The following is a 22,722-nucleotide window of genomic DNA, read 5'->3' on the forward strand; positions in this document are numbered from 1 at the left end:
GCTTTTGAAACTGAGGTTTTAGGAAGAGAAAAAATCTGAAGTGCTAAAATTGTGAATGCATCACAATCCACATTTCTCTATTTTGTAAACTGCTGTTGATAGTTTTTGAGGTGGAAAGGGGAATATATATTTTAGATCCAATAATAAAGAATATAAGCCACCATAGTATATGTTTTCATTATTGTGAAGTATAAATCAAGAGCATCTCTCCTTCTACTCCATCCAGTACTTACTTAGGTGCCAGATGCTTTAAGAAGTATCCCATCACCTTTAGAGCTTGTACCCTGATTCCTTCACTTTTTGATGCAAGCAGTTTGTAGGCAACACTAAAAAGAAAAAAAAATACTTATGTGTAATTTCCTAAAATAAGAATCCCTATAAGATTAAAGAACAAACAGTTTCTGATTCAGCATAAATTTAGTGCACAGTCAAGCCTATGTACACTTACTGGCAAATAAGGCCAACTAAATAAAACATGCAGAAGATGGAGTGGCATATCCCACTGAAACCAATACAACAAGTTATTCATGACTAACTACTAACTGAAGAAAGTGGCAGTTTAAAATGGCCATTTTTCATGTTTAGCAGAGGGAGTGCAACTGTCCTCATTCACACCAGCACAGTATCTTCTCAGCAGCTATTAGATGGTGCTTTCCCTTTTGGAGGGGGGAGGTTAAGGTTTGTGAGCTCCTTTGGGACAAGGGAACTTTTTTCATTTATTTTGCCAACTTAAACTACCAAGTAAAGTTTTTGTTGTTGAAAACCTGCACATAAATAGCTGCTGTTTTTAATGAGAGCCAGAACTAATTTTAACTGGAGTAGAGCCAATTTGCCTCAAACATTCTTCTTGCAAGTCAAGAGACATATTAACTAAATAACTTTTTATTACTGTAAAATTGCATACGTTTTTATCATCACATATTGCCATAACATCAGCTTACAAAAAAATAGTCTGTGAGAAAATAGTGTATTTGCTATCTATTTTCAAACACAGCCGCTCACTCACTTCACAGTCTAAGAAAACACATTTATTAGCATTTCTATGTTCCAAGTGACAGATGAAAAAGCTCTTAAAAGTCTCAGCCTCGTAGAAGGGGGAAACTTATGCTAACAGTAATATTTGACATGTGTCCCTTGCTAGTCATTCATGACAGCTTTCAGAAGAATGGGGGAAACGAATGCTGTCATCTGACATCCTTTTCATTTCACTCACACACGGTGCTTGAAATTAAGTAAAAAACAAGGTTAATTCTATACATATTAGAATCTTAGCAGAGCTGTCTTGTATGAATCATTATAGAACTGTGTGCACTATCCCTCTGTCTACATTACAAGTTTGCTTTTTTAATCCTTCCAATACCAGATTCCTATGCAGATTCTGAAGGTTGATAAAAGAAATTCGTATCAAATGTGAAACAAACATGATATTTTACAAAACATGCAACAAAGTAAACTTAGTTACCACCAAAAGAGTATTTTCTCACTATAATTAAAAATGACAATTTGAACATACAAGTGAAAATCCTTTATGTTCAGTGTTAGCAAATATTACACAACAGTAGCTGCTTATTTGAATTTCCAGTTGCCTAACAGCAACTAATGTTCAGCCTTCAGTTACAACAGCAGCATACAGCATATAATGTTGAATGTGAATACATACCCACCTGTCCCCCCAAAAAACCTGGGCATACAGAGCACATGTCCAATTCAAATACTGAGTTGGAGCCAAAGGGATCCTAGCATGAGTGAAAAGTGCGAAGTCCCTTCTATGTTGTCTGGTCCCACACCATCCTAATAATGTATGTAAAACAAAATTATCCAGGGCAGGGAGGCACGACCATCACTTCCCACATGAGTGGAACATGTGAAGCAATGAAATTCCATCCAAACACATGTTACTGGCATGGTACAGAACTGACCAAACTGAAGCACCTTGTATACTGCAAAGATAATATCTGAATTCATCTTAAAATAATATCTAGTTAATTATTTTAAATTTCTAATCTGCAAATGCTATTCAGTTAGTGTACAACCTGATACAATAGCAAAGAACACAACTTATTTTTTATAATATTTTATTCAGTCCCATAATTTATTACTGGCCTTTATTTTACGTAAAAGAGAGCACAATGGTGACTAAAAGCCAGATTCAAGTAAGACTTTTGACTCAAAACAAAAAGCTAAAAAACTAAAGCTATTATGTCCTTAGCAACCAATTGGAGGCTAGAGAGACCTTGAATAGCCAGTGCCCATGGCAGCTTGGGGCTTTTCAACACCACTTTATTGTAGACAACCTGCTGTTCCTTCTTGTCTGTGGAAAGCACAATCCCAGCAAGTAAAACTTTCCAGTTTCTCCACTGACTCTCATGGGATGTCTCTGGAAAAATGTGAAACATGAATCTGCTCCTTCTGTCTGCAACGGGCCAAGATGGATTCCTGTTAAATTTCAAAGCCAATGAACTGAGGTGGTACTCTCAAACACTGCCAAATTATTAGGTGGACCAGCATTTGACTGTTCAACTGCAAGTCAATCCAATTGCTTTTGTTTAGAACAATAAGGTTTTGTTCGTTGTGCTCATTTGCTCTAGCCAAGTAGGAGTTCATTCAGAAATGAGAAAGATACCAGAACAATTGTAACAGATTGTCTCAGTCATAATATACTTAACAGAAATGCTACCATTTCGGACAACATACCTGCCCAAGTACTCACACAACTTAAGCAATATGCAGGCATCCCCACACATTTGACAGATTAGGGACTGGGACAGTGTTGAAAAATGGAACCCAATCTTTTTTTAGCTTACAAGTGTTGCTACCAATGCTTTTTTTTCCATAGCAAACTGCAAATGCCTTTTTTATCTTGCAAATTCCTGCTGTCACACAAAGATTTCTACAAATGGACTCTCATTAATGGCTTCAGGAATGGGAACAGACCCAGATCTAAAGTTGGCATACTCTCTCTCCCCCCACACATACACCCCACACACACACTCCCCCCACACAAACACCATATGACATGGTCTGAATCACCATGTCATATGCAAATCAACATGAGGCAGGGTAATTTTAGCCTTTAGAACATCAGAGAGAGGTTGCAAGAGCGGAGCATGCTTGAATGAATGACTTCCAAGTATAATTGAAATGTGTTGAACAAGTAGATAGTAGGAAAAAAATCATCAGAAAACGGGAGATACCTGTATTATAATGCATCATAGGATGGTACAAAACTAGTACGCAAGAATACAAATTCGCTTTTCTAATAACAATCACTCAAACAGCCTTCATGAGACTACTACTAATTGCACTAGGCAGGCCAGCAGAAACAGCATCCAACCACCCAATTCTGAGTGCTGTGATGGTTCTCTTATCTGCTACTTTAAACTATAAAATTGCATAAATAAGAGGTGACATGAGCCAGATTTTTCAGACCAAAATGATCTGAAAAAAATAGTCATCCATGACAAAATAGTCAAATATTTCTTCCATCATTATATCATTCTAGGGCTTTCCAAAGGAATTTCCACCCTTCTACAAGAACACTAAGCTTCAATTTCCTGCCTCTCCGTTGAATAAGAGAACTGCCACCTAACTAGTGTCTCTTTGCCTAATTCACAAAGACTTGCCCTGGAGTTGCTAACCATACTGGCAAGTCCTTGTAGCAAGGAATGAATTGGTTAGTATGACGATATATGGTTCAGATTTATATTTTTTCTTCTGTACAGACATTAAAACCTTTTTCTTATACCAACAGTCTGCACAGGGAAAGAAAAAAGCCATACATTATTCAGTACCATCACGTGCTTCAGCAACCCAAGTCAGTCTTTGGATCATCTCCTTTAATAGACTGAAAGTACTGGGGTGGTTCTCAAAGTTTTACTGTCAAAGACTGATCAGAAGGGCCTGGAGGCGATGCTATAGTACCCAGGCAATCTGTAATGGTCAAGATAGTCAGATGAAGGCATATAAATGCAAATGATACAGCCATACCACACACATACCCCTTGGACAAAGGGCAAATTTGTTCTCTTATAAGTTCTCTTATATTTAGCAGGGGATAGCAACTACACCTACTCACTATATATGCTTATACATGGTCCTAGGACTGTGTCTCTTAAAGTCTGCTTGCTGGTATTTTCCTTGGACCTTTTTTCCAAGCTTGTAAGCCCCTCTGGTACAGGGGACATTCATTTCATTTTATAGGGAAACTACATTGAGAACATTTTCTTTTCATGAAAAGCAGTACATGGGGGCCTCCGTATTCACAGATCCCGTATTCGCGGACCAGGTCCATGGCTTTCCTGCGCACCCCCTGGAGGGCTTCCCCATGCCTCCTAATGCCTTATGAGGCATTAAAAATCACTTTCAGTTTCATGGAGAAACCACAAGTAGCTTTAATTTTTTACTGTCAGGCTCAGTCTGAGTGGCTGCCTGCTACCTCTGCTGGGCTCAGAGGACCCTCTGGAGGCAACTTGCCTCTGGGGGGTTGGGTGGGTGATGTTCCCTGGTATCAATGGTTTCAGTTAATAGCAGGGTTTCAGGAACATAACCCATGCAGATACCGGGGCATGCCTGTATACAAATATTTATTACTGTTGATACTTCTGTACCCATCTCTAAAGTCTAACAAATCTAAGCTCAGCAGTGCTTTTGCTCACTACTTTAAAATGTCCACAACTGAAGCTTAACTACTCAAAACAAGAAAACCTGAGTAATATACCATTACAGCACACATTTAGCAAAGATGGTGGGGGCGAGTTATAGAACCCATTTTAGAACCCAAACAGGAAGGCAGAGAGAATACTGTGTGTTTCGTAATCCGCATAAGACATTTTTAAAAAATCTACACTTCCATTTCCCGAACTACAATCTGTATACTGTTAATGCTTTAAAGTCATTCTTCTGTACAATACTTTATCACAAATATTACCACTTCACCAGCATTATAACAACACAAAGAAAACAGATATGCAACAACGGTAGAATTGGATTTTTTTTTAATCAACATATGACCAGGAAAAACGTGATTTCCTATAGCAAGCTTCCTACACACACTTGCCCTGTGCTACTTAATAAAAAAGGAATGTCTATTGCCACTTAAGTAAAAACAAAGCAATACATGAGAGACTGCATATGATATTCATTATTCACAATGTTTTATTAGTTTCCAGCACATACCACATTACCATACAAATGATCACAACAGCCAGCACCACAAATAAAGTAGCAGTAAAGAGAGGGAGAAAGCAATTATGAACAAAATCAGGTGACTCTTGAGGCAGGAAAACTTGTAATATGTAATATGATATAACCCAAGGTTAACTAGCAGTTCTGACAAAATATATGAAATGAGAATATTTTTATACAGTTAAAGAATTACTGCTCCCAAAACTGTTCTCACAGTAACCTCTTATTTGACTATATGTTTGCATGCTCTCCTGGCTTCACCTCTGACTTCATTTTTAGTGAGAAAAGGTCCAACATAGTGGCCACGCATGGAGCCATAAATTCAGCTAGTATGAAGAAATGGGAAAGAAAGAAATGAAATGAGAGGTGGAATAAAGGAGGAAGAGTCAACACACTAAATAAAACGCAACTTTTTTACACACATCCAGGCAGCAGAAATAGTTTTAACATTTAAACAAGTAGAGATTCATGCAGTAACACAACATTAAGTTGAACCCAGATAGTCTCCTCAACAGAAGTTTAAAGAGCAGAATGGAATCAGAAGAAAGGCTAATGGGTAAAAATTGCTGCTCCTATGCCCTAAATTTAACCCTTTCCAGTTACAGGACCTGTTTGTACACAAAGTTCCAGGACCTCTTTCAAATTCCCACACAAGAGTGTTTTCCTCTCTCCTCTTCTACAAAAGCTAATTTGCAGTCAGTCAGCTCAAGGGCTTTGCTTGGGAAAGGGAGACTGAAACATAAGACTATAGAACATAGAATTACAGATAGCTTGTATGTATTTGAGACAACTTATCACAGTGAAAGCACTCTCTGCAACTTGGGGAGACTGATTATAGATTTGAATTGTAATCCACTTTAATCTGGAATTACAATCATTAGTAAAAGTGTGGGGCCTTGTGAATATGGCACTGAGGAAGCTGTTGCAGACCAGTGTTTCCTAAACTATGGAACAGGACCCACCAAGTGGGTCACGTCATGACAGTTGGTGGGTTGTGAAACTGACAAGCTAGGAGCTGACTAGGAAATTGTATTGAGCCCTATACAAAGGGCACTGAGCTACATGTGTGTGTTTACTCATGAGGAGGCAAATGTGCCTAAGTTCACTTCAAAGGGAACACAATGCCCACCAGAATGGTTCTGTTCCAATGAACACAGGTCCCAAAAGACACTCTAGAAGGAAGTCCTTCCCTCCAAGCTGACAAGGAAAATTGAGCCCTATGAAAACTGAAGCACATGCATGTTTACTTGCTGGTAGGCAAATATGTCTAAACTCCTATCAAGAGCCAGACAAAGGGGACAAGGCACAAGGGGAATGTGAAGCTCAACAAATGCTCCAGAGGACACCCTCCACCATACTAATAACGATTCTAAAAAAGGCTTGAGCAGCTGGTAAGGTGCATTTTTTTTTTAAGTCTCCTAAAGCTAAATTGGTCCCAAAAGAGCATCATTTACTCTAGCTCATAGACCAGTGGCAGGTAACCAGTAGCCACATATGGGGGAAAGACATCAGGGGTCTTTCTGTGACTTGCGAAATATTTTTATTTCTGTTGCCCAAACTTAGAGTTGACAGATGGGGTCACAGTTAACACACACACACACACAATTGAAATATTACAACTTACTGAGATAAAAAAGGTTTACTTATGTGGTCCATTCACTAGCCTTGGTAGCTCATCACCACTACAGACTTACAATGAAATCTGGTGTATGCTAGAAATAAGACCCACTATGGTCAATAAAGCCTAATCCCATAGATTGCACAGAATGCAGCCTACATATTAGATCTAATTTAAGTTTTGTATATCTCAGACGGCAAATGTGTTGCTGTTACAAAGACAGGCCAGCACATGAATAAGAACCTTTGAAACATTATTCCTGCTGTAAAAAGCACCATGAACATGGGTATGCAGCAGGGAAAACTTAAAATATAATATTGCTCCCAAATCTCATTCTGTGGTCATAAAGTATTCACCTGTAAAAAATTCAAACTCTCCAAAATGGAACTTTAATACACAAGAGGAGAAATAGTAGGAAGGAAAATCAAATCAAAGAAAAATCTTTCAGAAAGCTATAATGGCAAATTTGACATCTAAATTCAAGTAGGAATTCCAATGAATAACAAAATGATTAAGGCCCAGTCCTGTGCAGTGTGCGCCAGCTCACTGCCAGTGCGCACTGTTGCAAACATGCCAAAAGGCACATTTGTGGCCCTCCACGCCGGTGGAGTGCCAGTGCTAGCTCAGCGCTGACTGGCAATGGGCTAGCACCAGTGGAGCACCAGAGATCCGCTGCTTGGTAGTTACGCAGACCACTGGGAAGCAGAGAGGTAGGTGGAGGTGTGGGGGAGGTGGGGAGGAGGTGTTCTGAGGTGGGGGGAGACAGAGGGAGGGCGAGGATGAGGCATGCCGGAGGAGGGAGCAATGCAGGAGGGAGACAGGATGCCCCACCGGACCCTGAGCTGCCCACCCAACACAGAGGCTCTTAATTCTACGTGGACTCTTGGATCGCCATAGAATTAAGTAGCCCCATTGCACGGCTACTCGCCTTACCCAGGGGAAGGGGACAAAAGTCCTCTTCTCCCAAGGAGGCAGTAGCAGCTGCCTGGGGCACACTGGATGCAGCAGCAGCCATTTTTGGTGCTGCTGTCGCCCTGCAGGCCGGGCAGCTCAGAATTGGGCTGTAACTCTTTTGACTACTGCTATTCCTACTGAAATTTAACTCTTACCGTAATCCATTCCTCTGATCAAAGGCAGGGATCATAGAAGTAGGATGCTCTGACATGAGAGCAACAAGCAGCTGCAGAACATCCATTAAATTGTCATCCTGTTAAAATATAAATACAAAGCCACATTCTTAAAAAGTAAACCAAATTCTGTGATTTGTTTTAACCATCATTTTTTTCTCTCTGTATTATTTCAAGCATTATCGATCAACAACAGCTTATGAAGAAATACAGAAAAATACACTGCCTCTTTGAATTATGGACAGCTGCAACAGCACTTTTCCATAGATGCGGTACATTCTTTATGATGTTTTCATGCTGGCATGATAGAGCCCGCTGTTTCGACCTATATACATTCCAACTTCCATACCGACTTCTGGAACAGAACCAGGTATGTCCATAGGGGACTTAATGTATGTATAATAAAAACAACAACACAACAATACTGGAGAAAATGCATGCAATCAGAGGGCACCAAGTGACAACCCATCCCCATCCTGTCCAGACTGTCAAAACTTTATAATCTCAGAAACAACCTGAGAAAGACAAAGAATCATCCTGAACTACTAATGTATTTGCATACCTCGCCCAAATAAGAAAAGCAAAATCTCCCCCCCCCCAGGCAGAACTAATTTTAGGAGAAAGATTGTATGACCAGCAGCTACAAATATTTATGAACTTACACCAACAAAGGCCAAGATCTAAAGAATGAAGGAAATAGTTCCACTTGCCCCTGGAAGCTTTGGGATCTTTCAATAGCATCCCATATTGCTTGTGAAACTGAGGAAACACTCAAAAGCAATTTGAGATATGGTAAGGAGGCATGAGGTTCAAAGAAAAAACATTCCACTAAGAATGCCCAAGCTTATAGGCATGCATCTGTTGCAGCAGGCTGTAGTTCAAAAAGGTATGTGCTGAAATGTGAGAATTTTTAAGGTGCCACAGAACTTCTAGGTCTGTCTAAAGTAGCTCTTTGGATCGAAGCCACAGGCCTGCCAAGTTTGATGGATAGAGGAGGAGGGACGGAGAGGTGATGCCTGAAGGTCTAGATAACTTCTGTAGATTTGCTCATACAAGGTCCACTAATGTCAATGAGTCAGCCATGAGTGCAAAACTTCTCTTGATGATTGTAACCTTACCCTCAAACCACTTACTGGCAAGAAGTCCCAGTGGACAGTCAGTAAAATTATATGCAGGTAAGCAATTTCAGGCTAAAATCCTGTTTCTCAAGACGACACTGTTATAATTTCTTCCAATGTGAAATTTGCATATTTAGTGCTGTTAAATACATTTGAGAAAGCAACACTGCATGGAAAATATTGCATGACTTGCAAGCCATGTGTCACAAAATAAATGGTAACTCTATTACCAAAACTAAAACACTGTGTTGTAATCCAGGAATAGGTTAACAGATTGCTGCTTATACCTAAAGATATTCAGCTTAATAGAATAGGTTAACAGACTGCTGCTTATACCTAAAAATATTCAACTTAATAGAATGCTGCTTATACCTAAAAATATTCAACTTAAAAACCACAACTTGCAATATCCAGTTCTGACAGTATTTATGAGTATTCAGAAGATTTGTTTAATGTTTAAGTGCTGCCTATGATGCCATCTCCTGTGACTCAAGGAGGCAGTTTAACTTTCAGGAATAGTCTCTCAGCATCCTGATAAGAAGCAGAAATTACAACACAAGTACAGGGAGAAAGCTCAATGGGGGGGGGGAGAATCTATACTTCTTCAAGCAAAATTCAATTAATTCGTTATTCTACCATTTCAAGCACCCAGAAAGAAATTAGTTTGGTTAGATTTATGTCCCCATTTCCCAACTCTTTGATGTTACATCTGGCACCAAGTGCTTCCTTGATACTAAAATATGAGATGTAGATATTCCAATACTAAACATATTAACATGTTTTGAGTTTGTTAGCATTTTTATTTTAAAAATTCACCTTAAAACACTTTAGTTTACTTAAAAGGTGAAATAAGATTACCTGAACCACACGAGAACAATCTTTTGTAGAAGCAGCTTAGCCATCTGTTTTCCCTCTAGAGTATCAACTCAATGAACTGAATAGGAAACTATTGGGACTTACTATGTTAATGAACTTCAATGTACTATCGAACAGGGTTCTTAAATCATCACTCACTATTGGTAGTTTGAATCCACTGTTCAAGTTTTTACAATTACATGCTTCTTTTTTTCTTACTGCAGAGCCATCTTGTGGCAGGAAGGGATAGTTTATTCAAAAGGATTTAAGGTAGAAACATTTCTGAATACCTCATGAATGGTGAGAAGATAGTTGAGGATACCTTGTAGTTCATCTTCTTTCACTCCATGATCCTTAAAAAGATAAAACTGAGACTGATAAAATGTAAACTGGTCACGCATAAAAACAGAAATATACAATGCAAACAGATGTGTCTCAGATAAAATTCAATACCAGTGAAGTCAAGAAGATTCATGTATATATGGCTTTTCTAGAATTGCATTCAGAAACTACAAGCCACTGTTTCTCTGAATCCTCTGAGTTTCTTCTGCTAGTCTTATTGAAATGAATGGTAGTTATGCAGTAGGCCTCCCAGTACATTAGTCCTTTGGGTCTCAGCCCTACAGACACTTCTCACCAGGTTTAAAGCACTGGATGACACAGCTCAATAAAATTTCCAGTTACAGCAGTGGTTCTCAAACTGTGGGTTGGGACCCACTTGGTGGGTCGCAATTCGATTTCTGGTGGGTCGCAAGAAACTGATGGCAGCCATCTTGGAAGATGGCAAAAGACCTAGGCGGCACCATTTTGGAAGTGGGCAAAGCCTGGGCGTCGCCATTTTAAGCTTCCTGGCGTTGAGACATAACTAAGCGCTGATTGCACATGTGCAAAGAAAGCAGCGTGCCGCTTTTCCCCAGAAAGCGTGCTGCTGCCTTCCAGCTGGACCTCCCTCTGTACTTGGAGGCTTCCCTCAGGGGGGCCAATCGCACAGTGCAGGCTTGGATTGCAAGCAAAGAAGGACCGGGAGAGACATGGATGAGCCAGCCAGGCTTCTCCCCACCAACCTTTCTCAGCTTGGCTGCCTTGACGGGATGGGCCTTGGGTTGCAAGACAGAACAGCTGTCATAAAATTCATAAGCTTAAAAAAAATTGTAACTTAAAAAAAAATACTTGGTTTCATAGCAGACAGGCAGACCAATGCTATTCCTTGCCAGCCCATAGCATGTAGCATATTACATAGCCCCAACAGTTAAAAAAAAAAACCAAAAACACTTTATACTTAAGCTGCCTAGCCTCTACTGGGTCTCCTCAGATTCACTAAATGCCGGAAGGTGTTTGATACAGTCCCTCACTAAAAGCTGTTGAGAAAACTCCACTGTCAGGGAATAAGAGGACCGATCCTCTCATGGACTGGGAACTGGTTGAGGACCAGGAAACAGAGAGTGGGTGTCAATGGGCAATTGACAAAAAAAGTGGAGAGAGGTGGAAAGTGGAGTGCCTCAAGAATCTGTCCTGGGACTAGTGCTTTTCAATATCTTCATAAATGACCTAGAAACAGGGAGAAACAGGGAGGTGGACAAGTTTGTGGATGACACTAAACTTTTCTGAGCGGTGAAGACCAGAAGGGATTGTGAAGTGTTCCAGAAGGATCTCTCCAAACTGGGAGAATAGGCAGCAAAATAGCAGTTGTGTTTCAATATAAGCGTAAAGTAATGCACTGGTGATGGGAACCAAAGTGAAAGGACAGTGGCTTCACTATGCACAAGCAACCTCACAACTTGGTACATGTCCAGGTACAATCGGCAGCTGGCAAGTCTGTCGGCTATGTGCAGTGTGCCCACCTATAAAAACCCTTTTGCACACGCGCTAGCAGGTGTAGGGGAGAGATTGTCGCATGGCTTCTTGCTTTTCCAAGATGAAACAACCAGACAAAACATAGGCCCACAGTATCGCGTTCAGTGGGCAACTTACGGAGGGTAAATTAATACTCTGTGCAATGGTCAAAGTGGTCAAGATACAACTTACAGAGGTGGTCAGTACAGAGAGGCTGATCTCCCATAGTGTATACGCAGTGTCTGTCCATACTGTGAAAATTAGGTCAACTTAAGGAGGTGGTCAATATAGAGAGGTGGTCAACTTTGGAGGTTCTACTGTATTAAAATCTGTATGCATGTTACCAAGGCTTAAACACAGGTTCTGAGAACACTAAATGATGAACCTAGTTTCCTTTTGTGGGGCAATTTATAGATATAAATCAAGGCAAATTTTATGCTCATTGTTAGAAGAAAAGACTTTTAAATACATTGCAATATTGTATTATTTGCCTACTTGAAAAGTTAAAATACAGATGTGCCTTCTTATAGTAGGCAAATCCAAGATGGTTTCAAAAAAAAGTAACTTTATATCCCTTTTCTCCTGTGAAAAATCAAGGTTTAGAACTATTTTTAAGAATCACCACCAGTTTCAGAGAGCTGATGTTTTTCATATCAATGGGAAACCACTGGCCATCTCCACACAATTCTACAGCCTATGAGGCAAATTCACCAACCTTTTCTCCTGTACTGTACTGCACCAGGACTTAGCCTAGAAGTTCTCTTCTTTCTCTTCATCAAGAGTACCCACTCCATGGCAGTGCCAGATTGCTGGGGGCACTGAGGGAAAAGCCAGTACTAGGACCCTCCATGGTACTTCCCATCTAACATGACGTGGGTAGTACCTGAAGGTTCAGGACTCAGTCCAACCAGATAAGCCTTCTTACAGACAAGCAAGGAAGTTGGCAGGAGTGAGCAAGACTGCTTGCAAGAATGTTGTGTTAAATTCATTTTTGTGCTCATTAGCTTTGTTGCAAATTGGATTCACAGCATGACTGGAAAATATATTAGTTCTCTTTATATCATGTCAGTCTTCATATGACAGAGAAGATAAGTCAGTGGTGTCTCTTTAGAAGAAAGGTAGGAAAGGATGCACATACACGCACTCTCCATGTCCCATTAACCAAGGACTCCAAGTCTCACTTTCTTCCTTGCAGTATAATGAAGTTCATGGCAAAGCTTCATATTCAACAGCACATTATCTATAAAGGCTACACATACAGTACAGTTTCAATTTACAGACTGCTTACCTTCATAACTAGCTGCTTAACAAACATCAGTAAAAAGGCTCGTAGGGTAAGAATTTCTTTCTGGTTAGGTCGAGGGCCATCTAAATTGAAATATATTATTCAACACTATATTCTCCAAACCATGAGAATCTTACAATTACAACTTCCCATTTTTCTCTACACAAGGTGGACATTTCATTTCATGTATTATTTATATAGCATCATCAACATGCAAGGCGCTTTACAACAACATCTCAATCACAGTTTTAAAACATTAACTAAAGCAAAAAAAAAAATGTCTCCTTAGCCAGAATGTTTCCAGGTAGATACGCTCCAATTGGAGGATTGGGTTTCCATGTGACACTTTTTCTCTACATGGAAAGCATTACAACAGAAATGAAAGCATTACAACAGAAATGAAAAATCTATATGCCTTTTCCAAAAACAAACCATGGAAAGAAGAGTATCTTCATACTCACACTTGATTCAGGTACAGGTCCTGCAAAATCTATGTAAAATGTAATCTAATGTAATGTTTTCCGTTTGTGTTTCACCATGAAGACAAAAGAATATTACAGGTCGTGTCTTATTATCTGCTAGGGTTCTGTACCAGAACCCCTAGTGGATAAAAAAAAATCCGTGGATAAAAAAATAGTGGAAAAATAGATTTAAAGACCCAGGTTTCTTGCCCCTCCATTGCTCCTAATAAGGTCATGTCTTGACATTCACATGGGTCTGATTCTGGGACTCCCTGCTGATACCATAAAATGTGCTAAATAAAAGAAATTTTAAAAAAATTAAAAAGTGTGACCCTTTACAATTGTGGTTTAAAAACAGCTTTTCTTACTGTTGTAGAGAGGCAGCCAGCAATTAGAAATGCAAAGGACCCTCTGCCTTTGCCTGGCTCAGCTGAAGAATGGAATGATCACTTGCATAACTGTCTCTCTACAAGAGTAAGAAAAGCAGTTTTTTTAAAAACTGTGATTTTAAAGAGATGCATTTTTCCCTTCTCCAGGGATCAGCACATTCCTTCTCATTTTCAGTGGCTGTTTGTGTTGAGTCAAATCCGTGTATAAAAAATCAATGTATAACATGGTTGGACCTGTACTGCATTCCTATTGAAAAGCTGGAAAATGTATACAAACCTAAACCTTTGGGAATAATTCCACTGCGATCTTGAGGATTCACCACCCAGTAGTAATACTTCAAAGTGTGCATCGCCAGTAGAACTGTCCCAACTCGTCGAATCGCATTGTAGATGTTGGCAGAGCCAACAAACTCTGTTGACAGGTAAGTGTACAGGATCAACTGAACCTGAATCACAGTTTAAAAACAAAGAGAGATTAACAGTTTTTATACATACACACACAAAATAAAGCAATAAACAAGTACTTCTAAGTGTATCTAGCCTGAGAGGCATATGATACAGTTCATCTTTGAACTACCAAACCACAAATTCACCCATGCAGCTGCAAATATGAATATGGCTAGGAATGAAGATAGGCACAGGAATTTCTTTCTGCCATACCTAGAAATGCCCTGGATTGAATCTGGGACCTTCTGCATGCAAAGCAGACGCTCTCCTGCTGAGCTGCACCCCCTTCCTCAAGTAGAGCAGCAGACATTGAAGTATGCCAAACCCTCCTCTATTAACCATGCTAATGGAAAACTTTTTACCTTGGCTGGAGTATGAATCCATATTGCAGGGTTAAGGAGAATATGATCACACAGCTGTTTCAGCAAGGGCATGCCATTGTGCAAATTGCTCAGATACTTAGCAAAGGCAAGGCAAAGTTCTAGAACAGCTCTGCTAATGTGTGCTTTGGAAGACTGCAGAAAAAGTAAGAGAACATTTTCAACATTTCTACACTGACCAAAACATGACCACAGAGATTATTAAAAATGAGAGTCAGCAACAATATTTTTCATTTACCTTCTCGAGACTGTATCCTATTACAAGGAAGCCCTTACAAGAAAGCATTTGTTCTTGCATAGCAATTGAGTTCTTCAGCAACTCCATGATGAAAGCCAGTAGAATTGAGCTGAAAAAACATAGTATTAAAGCATTGCAGTACCTGAAGGTGATAGACTGAGCACTGAATAACTGAGTTGCAAATTGTCAGTGTTTGAATATATTCTTCCCTCAGTCAAGCACCACACACTACTTTCCTAAAAGCAAATCTTATTAGAAGCATTAAAAAAAATTAAACTATTAAATCTGCTGTATGTAAAACTACTGAATGAAGCTGTACGTCCTTCCAAATAACCTCAAGCTCTTTAGGATTACTTAAATGCATGAAATCACTATCATGGGTAAGTCACTATGATCCCATTAGCTCTGCACCTAAAGGCTAACTGTAAAGTGCACAAAGGGTGAGAAAATAATGAAGCACAAATGCTGAAATCATGTAATAATCACTTAGATTTGCAATGTCTGAAGTGAGGCTTACTATCTTGTAATGACTTTGGGAAACCTACATGTCTAAGATTCAAGCATTACAAAAGAAGCAGAGAATTACAAGCAGACTATGAATTGGCAGACAGTGACAGAAGAGATAATGGCCATAATAAGAGATTAGTGTTCCTGCATATTTGAAATGCATTTCTAACAAATGCTACATTTCTAATAAATGATTCAAAAGTTTTCCTTTTAAAATAAATAAAAGTAGCAATTAATACACATGCAATAATGGAGGCACTTTTATACCCTCTACAACAGAACATCATCATCATCAGTCCTCTGAGAACACCTAGCCTTTGACAGTCTCATAGTGAACTTGAAGTAGTCTGCATATACAAAACATCTTTCATTGATCAAGCACTGGGCCAGGAAGATAAACTCTCCTTGGCTAGAACCAGCAGCTCTGTAAAAAATAACCACACACACACTTTGACAGGAAGGAATTCATCCCCGAGAGAGAGATTTTCCATATCCCCCCTTACTCCATAAATTACATAGCTACTGAATGATGTACATATTTGTGTAGAAGACCTGGTGCCAGTAATCTTGACTTCATCTCAAGGTCTTCTCTGCACAAGATATTTAACATGATCTAACCTTGAAAATATAAATAATGTCCCCAATGTTGAAATATAATTGCATTATCTGGAGATAATTTTTTTCCCATAAAGTGAAACTGGCTCTCACAACATCTTCAGCTTGGCTATGTTTAGAGATACAGGTCCATCACTGAATGTGCATTTACCTTCAATTTACCCTATTTATCTAGAAAAAATGTCCCCCAATGTCACCTGCTTAGTCTACTTATGTTCTTAGTCTTACTGGAAGCACAAGCATTTTTTTGTTTTGTTTTTGCTGCTGGAAAGTGCTTGCTTTCAGACACTCTAAAACAAGGTGCATATTTGAAATGATAATAAAAACCCTTACCAAACTGTTGTGTCAGGTTGCTCCAGGGAGTATTGCATATAGTCCAGCTGTGCAAAGAGAGGAAAAAGCACCTGCACTCCTCCAATTGAATGCATTGCACTTTGGATAGAATGGGTTACAACTGCTTTCACATCCTGTTAAAGCCAAGTTTGAACAAATTATAGACAGAAGTACCTTTTGTGCAATTTCTTTTAGGCATTCATAATATGGTCTGAATGCTTCAATGGTATCTCTGTACATTATACTGTTATATTGTTGACATAATACACACACACCATGTGAGAAACTTGGATATGTGCAAATACAAGAAGTTACAAAGGAAAGCAGTTAAAATAATTGTGGGATGGAAAATCAATCATGTGAGCATGCTTAAAAAAAACTTAGCCTGTTTAGAGAGAGAACTGCACTGGGCACTTAAAGCCCCGATGCCATTTGCCCAGCCTCCTCCGATGGGCTCGGGGCAGAGGTGGGAAAACTGAAGCAAATGATTAGCTGTTGAATCAGTTGGGGCGTGGCATGCCTTTTGCTGGGACCAGAAAGGTCTCCCCAGCTTCAGTCCATGCCTTTCCAGCAAGCCCCGCCCACCGACCCTATGTCCAGTCTGAGAGTAGCTGAACGCTCCACATGGGGGCGATGTAGGAATTTTTGGCTGGTAACCTGATTGGCCTTGGTTATTGGTTTTTTCACCTACCCTGGACTGGCATTTGGGCTTTTGTGTTATAGATGTAGTCAGGGCTTTTTTTGTAATGGAACGCAATGGAACGGCGTTCCAGCACCTTTCCCCCCCCCACCCCGCCTGCACCGCCCCGCCCCTTTTTTCCCCTCCTCCTTGCCCCCACCTTTTTTCCCCTGCCTGCACCACCCCGCTCCGCACTGCTGGCTAGGGAGGGATTCGAACCTCCAACCTTGTGCTCCACAGCCCAGCACTCTCTCCATTGGGCTATAGGAAAGCCTATTGTTAAAGTGTTCAGAACTAATATATAAGGTCTTCAGCCCAGCTGGTGGCTATCAGTGCCTCAAGTATTAGTTCCAAACACTTTGAGCCTAAGAGCTCTGGTGGCTCAATGGATAAACTGCAGGTCTGTGGAGCCAGAAGCTAGGGGTTCAAATCCCAGTGAGGAATAATTTTTTTTTTTTTTTAAGGTGGGAAGGTGCTCCATGGCTGCAAAATATAAAGGTTGGTTGCTAGTTGCCAAAAGGGGGGCTAGTTGAGGCTGCAAATATCCTCAAAGTTCAGTCCCAGGCAGGCTCTTTTTTGAACTTTTTTTTTTTAAGTCCCAGGTAGGACTTAACCCACAGCCTCCAGCAGGGGGCTCACTCCAGGAGCTTAACTGTGGGTTAAGTCCTAACTGGAACTTTAAAATAAAAAAAAAAAGGTCAAAAAAGAGCCTGCCTGGGACTGAACTTTGAGGAGTTTTGCAGCTTCAACTGGCCCCCCTTTTGGCAACTAGCAACCAAGCTTTATATTTTGCAGCCATGGAGCACCTTCCCACCTAAAAAAAATTATTCCTCACAGGGATTTGAACCCCAAGCCTCTGGCTCCACAGACCTGCAGTTTAGCCATTGAGCCACCGGAGCTCTTAGGCTCAAAGTGTTTGGAACTAACACTTGAGGCACTGATGGCCACCAGCTGGGCTCAAGACCTTATATATTTGTTCTGAACACTTTAACTACTGTATAGGCTTTCCTATAGCCCAATGGAGAGAGTTTCCTATAGCCCAATGGAGCACCTCCCCACCTAAAAAAAATGGGGTGTTTCACTCCAGCTGTGGCAGGAGTGCTTTTGCTATCAGGGAGCTCACACGGGATGGACGCATGTGCGTGTGTGCGTGTGTGTGTGCGCGCGCGCGCAAAAATGGTTTAAAAATAAATAAATAAAAAGTTGTGAGTTCCTGCACCTATTTTTTTACAAAAAAAAGCACTGGATGTAGTTATTTAAAGGTTTCCCTTGGTGGGGCAGGTGGCGTGCTGGCTGGGTAGCCAGGAATGGGAGTAGTGTGCATGCTGAGGTAAGCAAGGTCAGGGGATGAGCCAGGACCACTTTGATAACACTTGTCCAGGTTGGTGAGGCTAGTTGGCGAGCCCCCTGGCTGGTTAAGCAAGGGCCAGCTCATGGCGTAGCCTGTGCGAGTCAGTGTGGGCTAGCTGCTTTGACCCCTTAGGGTTGGCTGGGATAGGCTAACCCTGACTCTGACGGGGTGACGCCTGGAATCAGGATGTCACATCCATGGGGTCATGGGGGAGGTAAACGGTGAGTGCCGTTTTCCCCCAAGCTCTTCCTGGCCAGTACGCTTTGGGATTTTTACTAGCTTAATTTTTCCCTGCTGCAGGTTATTTTTATTAATTCAATAAATTACAATCATCCCAAGCCTCTGTCTCGTGTTCTTCTTGGGGAGTGCCTGGGTAAAAGAGAGAGTGCATAAGGACTGCACTCCACAAAACAACTAATTTTTGGTAATAAATCTAAATAAATAAACAGATGGGTCCCAAGCTCTTTAAAACTCAGTCAAAGCAACAAACAGTAGTACCCAAAAAAAAAAATCAAACCTTATTTAAATAAGGGACAGCAAAATACCTGCAGCATGAGGGCATGTGGTGAATGTACAAAGATAGAAGGATTATCCTTGGGTGATGATTCTAGGCAGAGCTGTGCATCCGTAGCCCTTGGATTGTATGTAAAGGCAATAGCATTAGAAAGTTTCCCATCATACAGTAACAGTTTGTGATGGTCAGCAAGGAAGCGATCACTTTCTCCCTTGAATTTAAAAGTTCCCTAGAATGGAAGGAAATGAACAGAAAATTCAGATGTACAGAAAATTAAGAACATGTTCAGCTAGCATGCAAGATCACATCAGGAAAGTTAGAGATCTGTTTTTGAAAAAGGATTCTTTAATGTGTGAATAAGAACAGGATAAAAAATGAAAAAAAATTCCTAAGAAAGAAAATGCACAAGGGAATGTGTTGAATGTACATATACAGTTATGTTGGATCATACATTTTACTTGCGCAAATTTAGGTACATATGCTCAACAAAAAAGAAAAACTACAATTTACCCAGTGCTAGTAATTCCACCCGCCATTCCACTCAATGAGCGTAAGCCCCAGAGTGAAACTGACACCAAAGAGTGAGTCCATTGTTCCCTCAGTTAATCTCAGTTTCTGGGTACCTCTCATACTTTTTAAAGAAACAGTATGTACCTTCAAAGGTAATTTTGAGTATATGCAATTTTTATCTTACACACTGACTTCAGAACATAACCCTCATATGTAAGATGCAACCTGACTGTACAGCAACTTATTTAAGCATATAATTTAAGAGCTTTCACATTTTGGGAAACACTGAACGTTTCTTCTGCTAAATATAAGAGGTGCAGCACTTGAAAAAGTGTTAGCAGGATGCATTGAGATAAACGATGTGAAGAGCTGTGCAAGTGTTGAGAATTATTATGAATACCTATTGGAAATGGGGTGTCAGGCCTTTAGCATCCCAGGCCCTGAATTGTTGTAAGCCAGGATGTGGCAGGAGGGGATGTCCAGGCCTGGTATGAAATGTAAATAAAGGAACAACAGCACCGTATATGTATGCTGATGCAATCAGCTGCACCTGTTGCAGGTGGGAGTCATGTGACTTGGGGAGAGATGAGAGCAAGTCACGTAGGCTATGGTGGAGTTGTGCAATGCACCACTGGACAGCCAATCAGAAAGGGTCACAAGACAGTCTTGTGACAATGAGGTCGCCCTATTCTGATTGACTGACCCTAGTATATATGGGGGCAAGAACAGACACCAAATGTGGGTTGCTGTGGTGGAGTTTCTGCCTGGCGTGCTGCTGGTTTGTTCTGTGACTTGGACTGCTTATCGTGAATGTGCCTTGCTGTATCCCTGACTTCTGGACCGTTTGACTGACTACTCTTCTGCCTGCTCTTTTTACCAATACATGCTTCTGCAACAAACAAGTCTGTGTCTGCTTTTTTGGCTCTGTTTGGGATCACCTGATTCTTGAGCTGTCTCCCTGCACTCCCATGCCACTCTGCTATCAGGAAGGCAAGGGTGATCCTCCCCTGCTGCCCTGACATGGGGCAAGTAACATAACCTTTGACTATCACCCATCAAAATAAGATTTTTGAGAAAAGGAAGAGAAAATAAAATTTGAGTTTACAGTTCTCATAAGCGTTCTTCCACCCAAGTGTAAATAAGGTGGCACTCTGCACCACCCCGCATGCAACTGCACAAGCCCATGCAGAAAAAATGTGTAACAAGGAGGTACTGAAAATTTTGTGTGCGACATCTTACTCAATGTGTTGCACAAACACAAAGTCTATTCAGGATTCCATTTGGATTTCTGTGTTCCAGAATCGTACACTATTGCTTCCATGTGAACAAACCCCATTACATAAACCATAAGGATAACACTGAATACAATCCAGTACTTTCAGTTGGGACAATCAGTGGGAAGTGTATTATCAGATGAAGTACATGGAACTGTTATTTTCAGTATGACAACTACACAAGGCATTAATACATCACAGCTGTCATCTTAATTCTCTCAAGCCTTGTTCTTATACTTTATCTTTATTATAATTACTGAGAATAGTTACTCAAGCGTATTAATGCACAGAAACAGTTATAAATCTGTACAGAAAATTCACTCATTGAATTCTACAGATGAATCCTAAACACACCTTATAGCACCCTTTGTATATTCATTTTTTCTAAAATGTTATTTAGATTTTCTTGGGATTCTGCAGAAGTTCAACACGACCACTTTTTAGAACATCGAAAATCTGTTCATAACTTTATAGAAGCACTACATTTATTTAGAAATGTCACCATTACAAAATCAAATATTTTCTCAACTCATCATTTAGATATGGAAATACCTACTGCTAAGACAAAAAATACCTTGTATCCCAGGCCCAGTTGATAAATAGCAAAAATCTGAGCAGCATTGAGAGCCTCACTGAAAAGATAAACAGCTGTCATCTGGCCACAAAACACCCGATTGGCATCTGCTGTTTCTGAAGATCCCAGAAAACATTTGTCAAAAGTCTGAGAAAGGAAACAAAATATTAAGACAAGTAATAATAAAAATGAGACCAAGGTTAGCATACACATCCATACACTTTACATGTACATAGTCCCCGAGAGGGCTGAGAAAGATCATGTTGTGTATGCTGAGCTAGATGGACCATGGTTTGTCTCCCAATAACACAGCTTTGTATATTCCAATGAAAAAGGAAGACTATACAGTTGAGTTCCAACCTGCTATATAGCATTGGTGTAAAGCATGAAATCGGATGCACATACCTCAGGCACAGAGTTCCCCACCCCTTCACTTAAAGATCAAGAGGAGTACTCTGCACAATGGAACTGCATAGAGAATTGCCTTGTGTCTCTTAAACTTCATGCACCCTAACCCTCTACACAATTTTAGACTGAACTAATAATTCTATCTGATCATGATGAACACTTTCTCTACTTAAAGTATATTAGGTATAACAGCTGGAGATCTGAGATCTCTACCTGAGACCTTCAAGAAATGCAGCCAGTTGGGATAGACAGTACTAAGCAAGGATGGCCTGTGCTTTCTCGCTGCCTGAAACCCCTCCCCCAAATTTGCCACCCCTGCACATCCACACCAGACCCCAATGGATAAGGGAGGCTGGCAGGCAACTGAGCAAGGGGGAAAGATGGGTGTGTGTCCCCTACCCACTATAGACAGGGAAAGGAATAGAGGGGACAAGCATCACCACCTCACTTTGCTTGTGCCACTTACTTAGAGCTCAGTTCACAGGCTGCCTCCCCATGCCACTTCTGCTTGAATGAAAAGGAGAGGTACACGTAAGGAACAGCTCCTATTCCTTCAAAAGAGAAGTGATGCAAAGAAGGGAGGATACATGACAAGCACTATATAGGTGAAAAGGAGAGAAAGGGAGAGCTCCTGATTGCTCTTCCCTGACAATGTGGTACATCATAAGCACTGGCTTGGTGGAGAGAAGAAATTTAGAGTTACAGCAGCTTTGTTTTTCCCTTCTCATTCCACCACTTGCTACTATTCTCAGCAAGTCAGAAGAGGTTAAGAGCACCCACTGATGTAGTAGGCCAGAAAGGGTTGAAGAAAAGATGGGCTGGGGAGGCTCATCAGTTCACTGCCCCTCCAACTTTGCTGCTCCACATGACCATTTCTAGTAGCTTCATGGCAAGGCCTTTGATGGACCAATGATCTGACATTGTATAAGGCAGTTTCTTTTTTAATTTAATACAGTCATAAATGTAAGTACTACATAAAACTCAAGCAATACATAAGATACTCAGTACAATATATGAAGATC

General features: G+C 40.5%; 1 protein-coding gene across 1 annotated transcript in view; it reads right to left on the reverse strand.

The window, feature by feature from the left end:
* LRBA (LPS responsive beige-like anchor protein) overlaps positions 1–22,722 on the reverse strand; it is a 542,055-nt gene that overhangs the window by 450,573 nt on the left and 68,760 nt on the right. The window contains exons 9-18 of the mRNA XM_066631587.1: positions 21,293–21,439; positions 18,966–19,163; positions 16,391–16,524; positions 14,936–15,044; positions 14,680–14,832; positions 14,148–14,316; positions 13,024–13,103; positions 10,193–10,255; positions 7,912–8,009; positions 234–326 (exon numbers count right to left, since the gene is read on the reverse strand). Of these exons, the coding sequence (XP_066487684.1) occupies positions 234–326; positions 7,912–8,009; positions 10,193–10,255; positions 13,024–13,103; positions 14,148–14,316; positions 14,680–14,832; positions 14,936–15,044; positions 16,391–16,524; positions 18,966–19,163; positions 21,293–21,439 (1,244 nt within the window). The remainder of the gene's footprint in view (positions 1–233; positions 327–7,911; positions 8,010–10,192; positions 10,256–13,023; positions 13,104–14,147; positions 14,317–14,679; positions 14,833–14,935; positions 15,045–16,390; positions 16,525–18,965; positions 19,164–21,292; positions 21,440–22,722) is intronic.

The sequence above is a fragment of the Tiliqua scincoides genome, chromosome 6 (genome assembly GCF_035046505.1).
Source record: "Tiliqua scincoides isolate rTilSci1 chromosome 6, rTilSci1.hap2, whole genome shotgun sequence".
NCBI lineage: Eukaryota > Metazoa > Chordata > Lepidosauria > Squamata > Scincidae > Tiliqua > Tiliqua scincoides.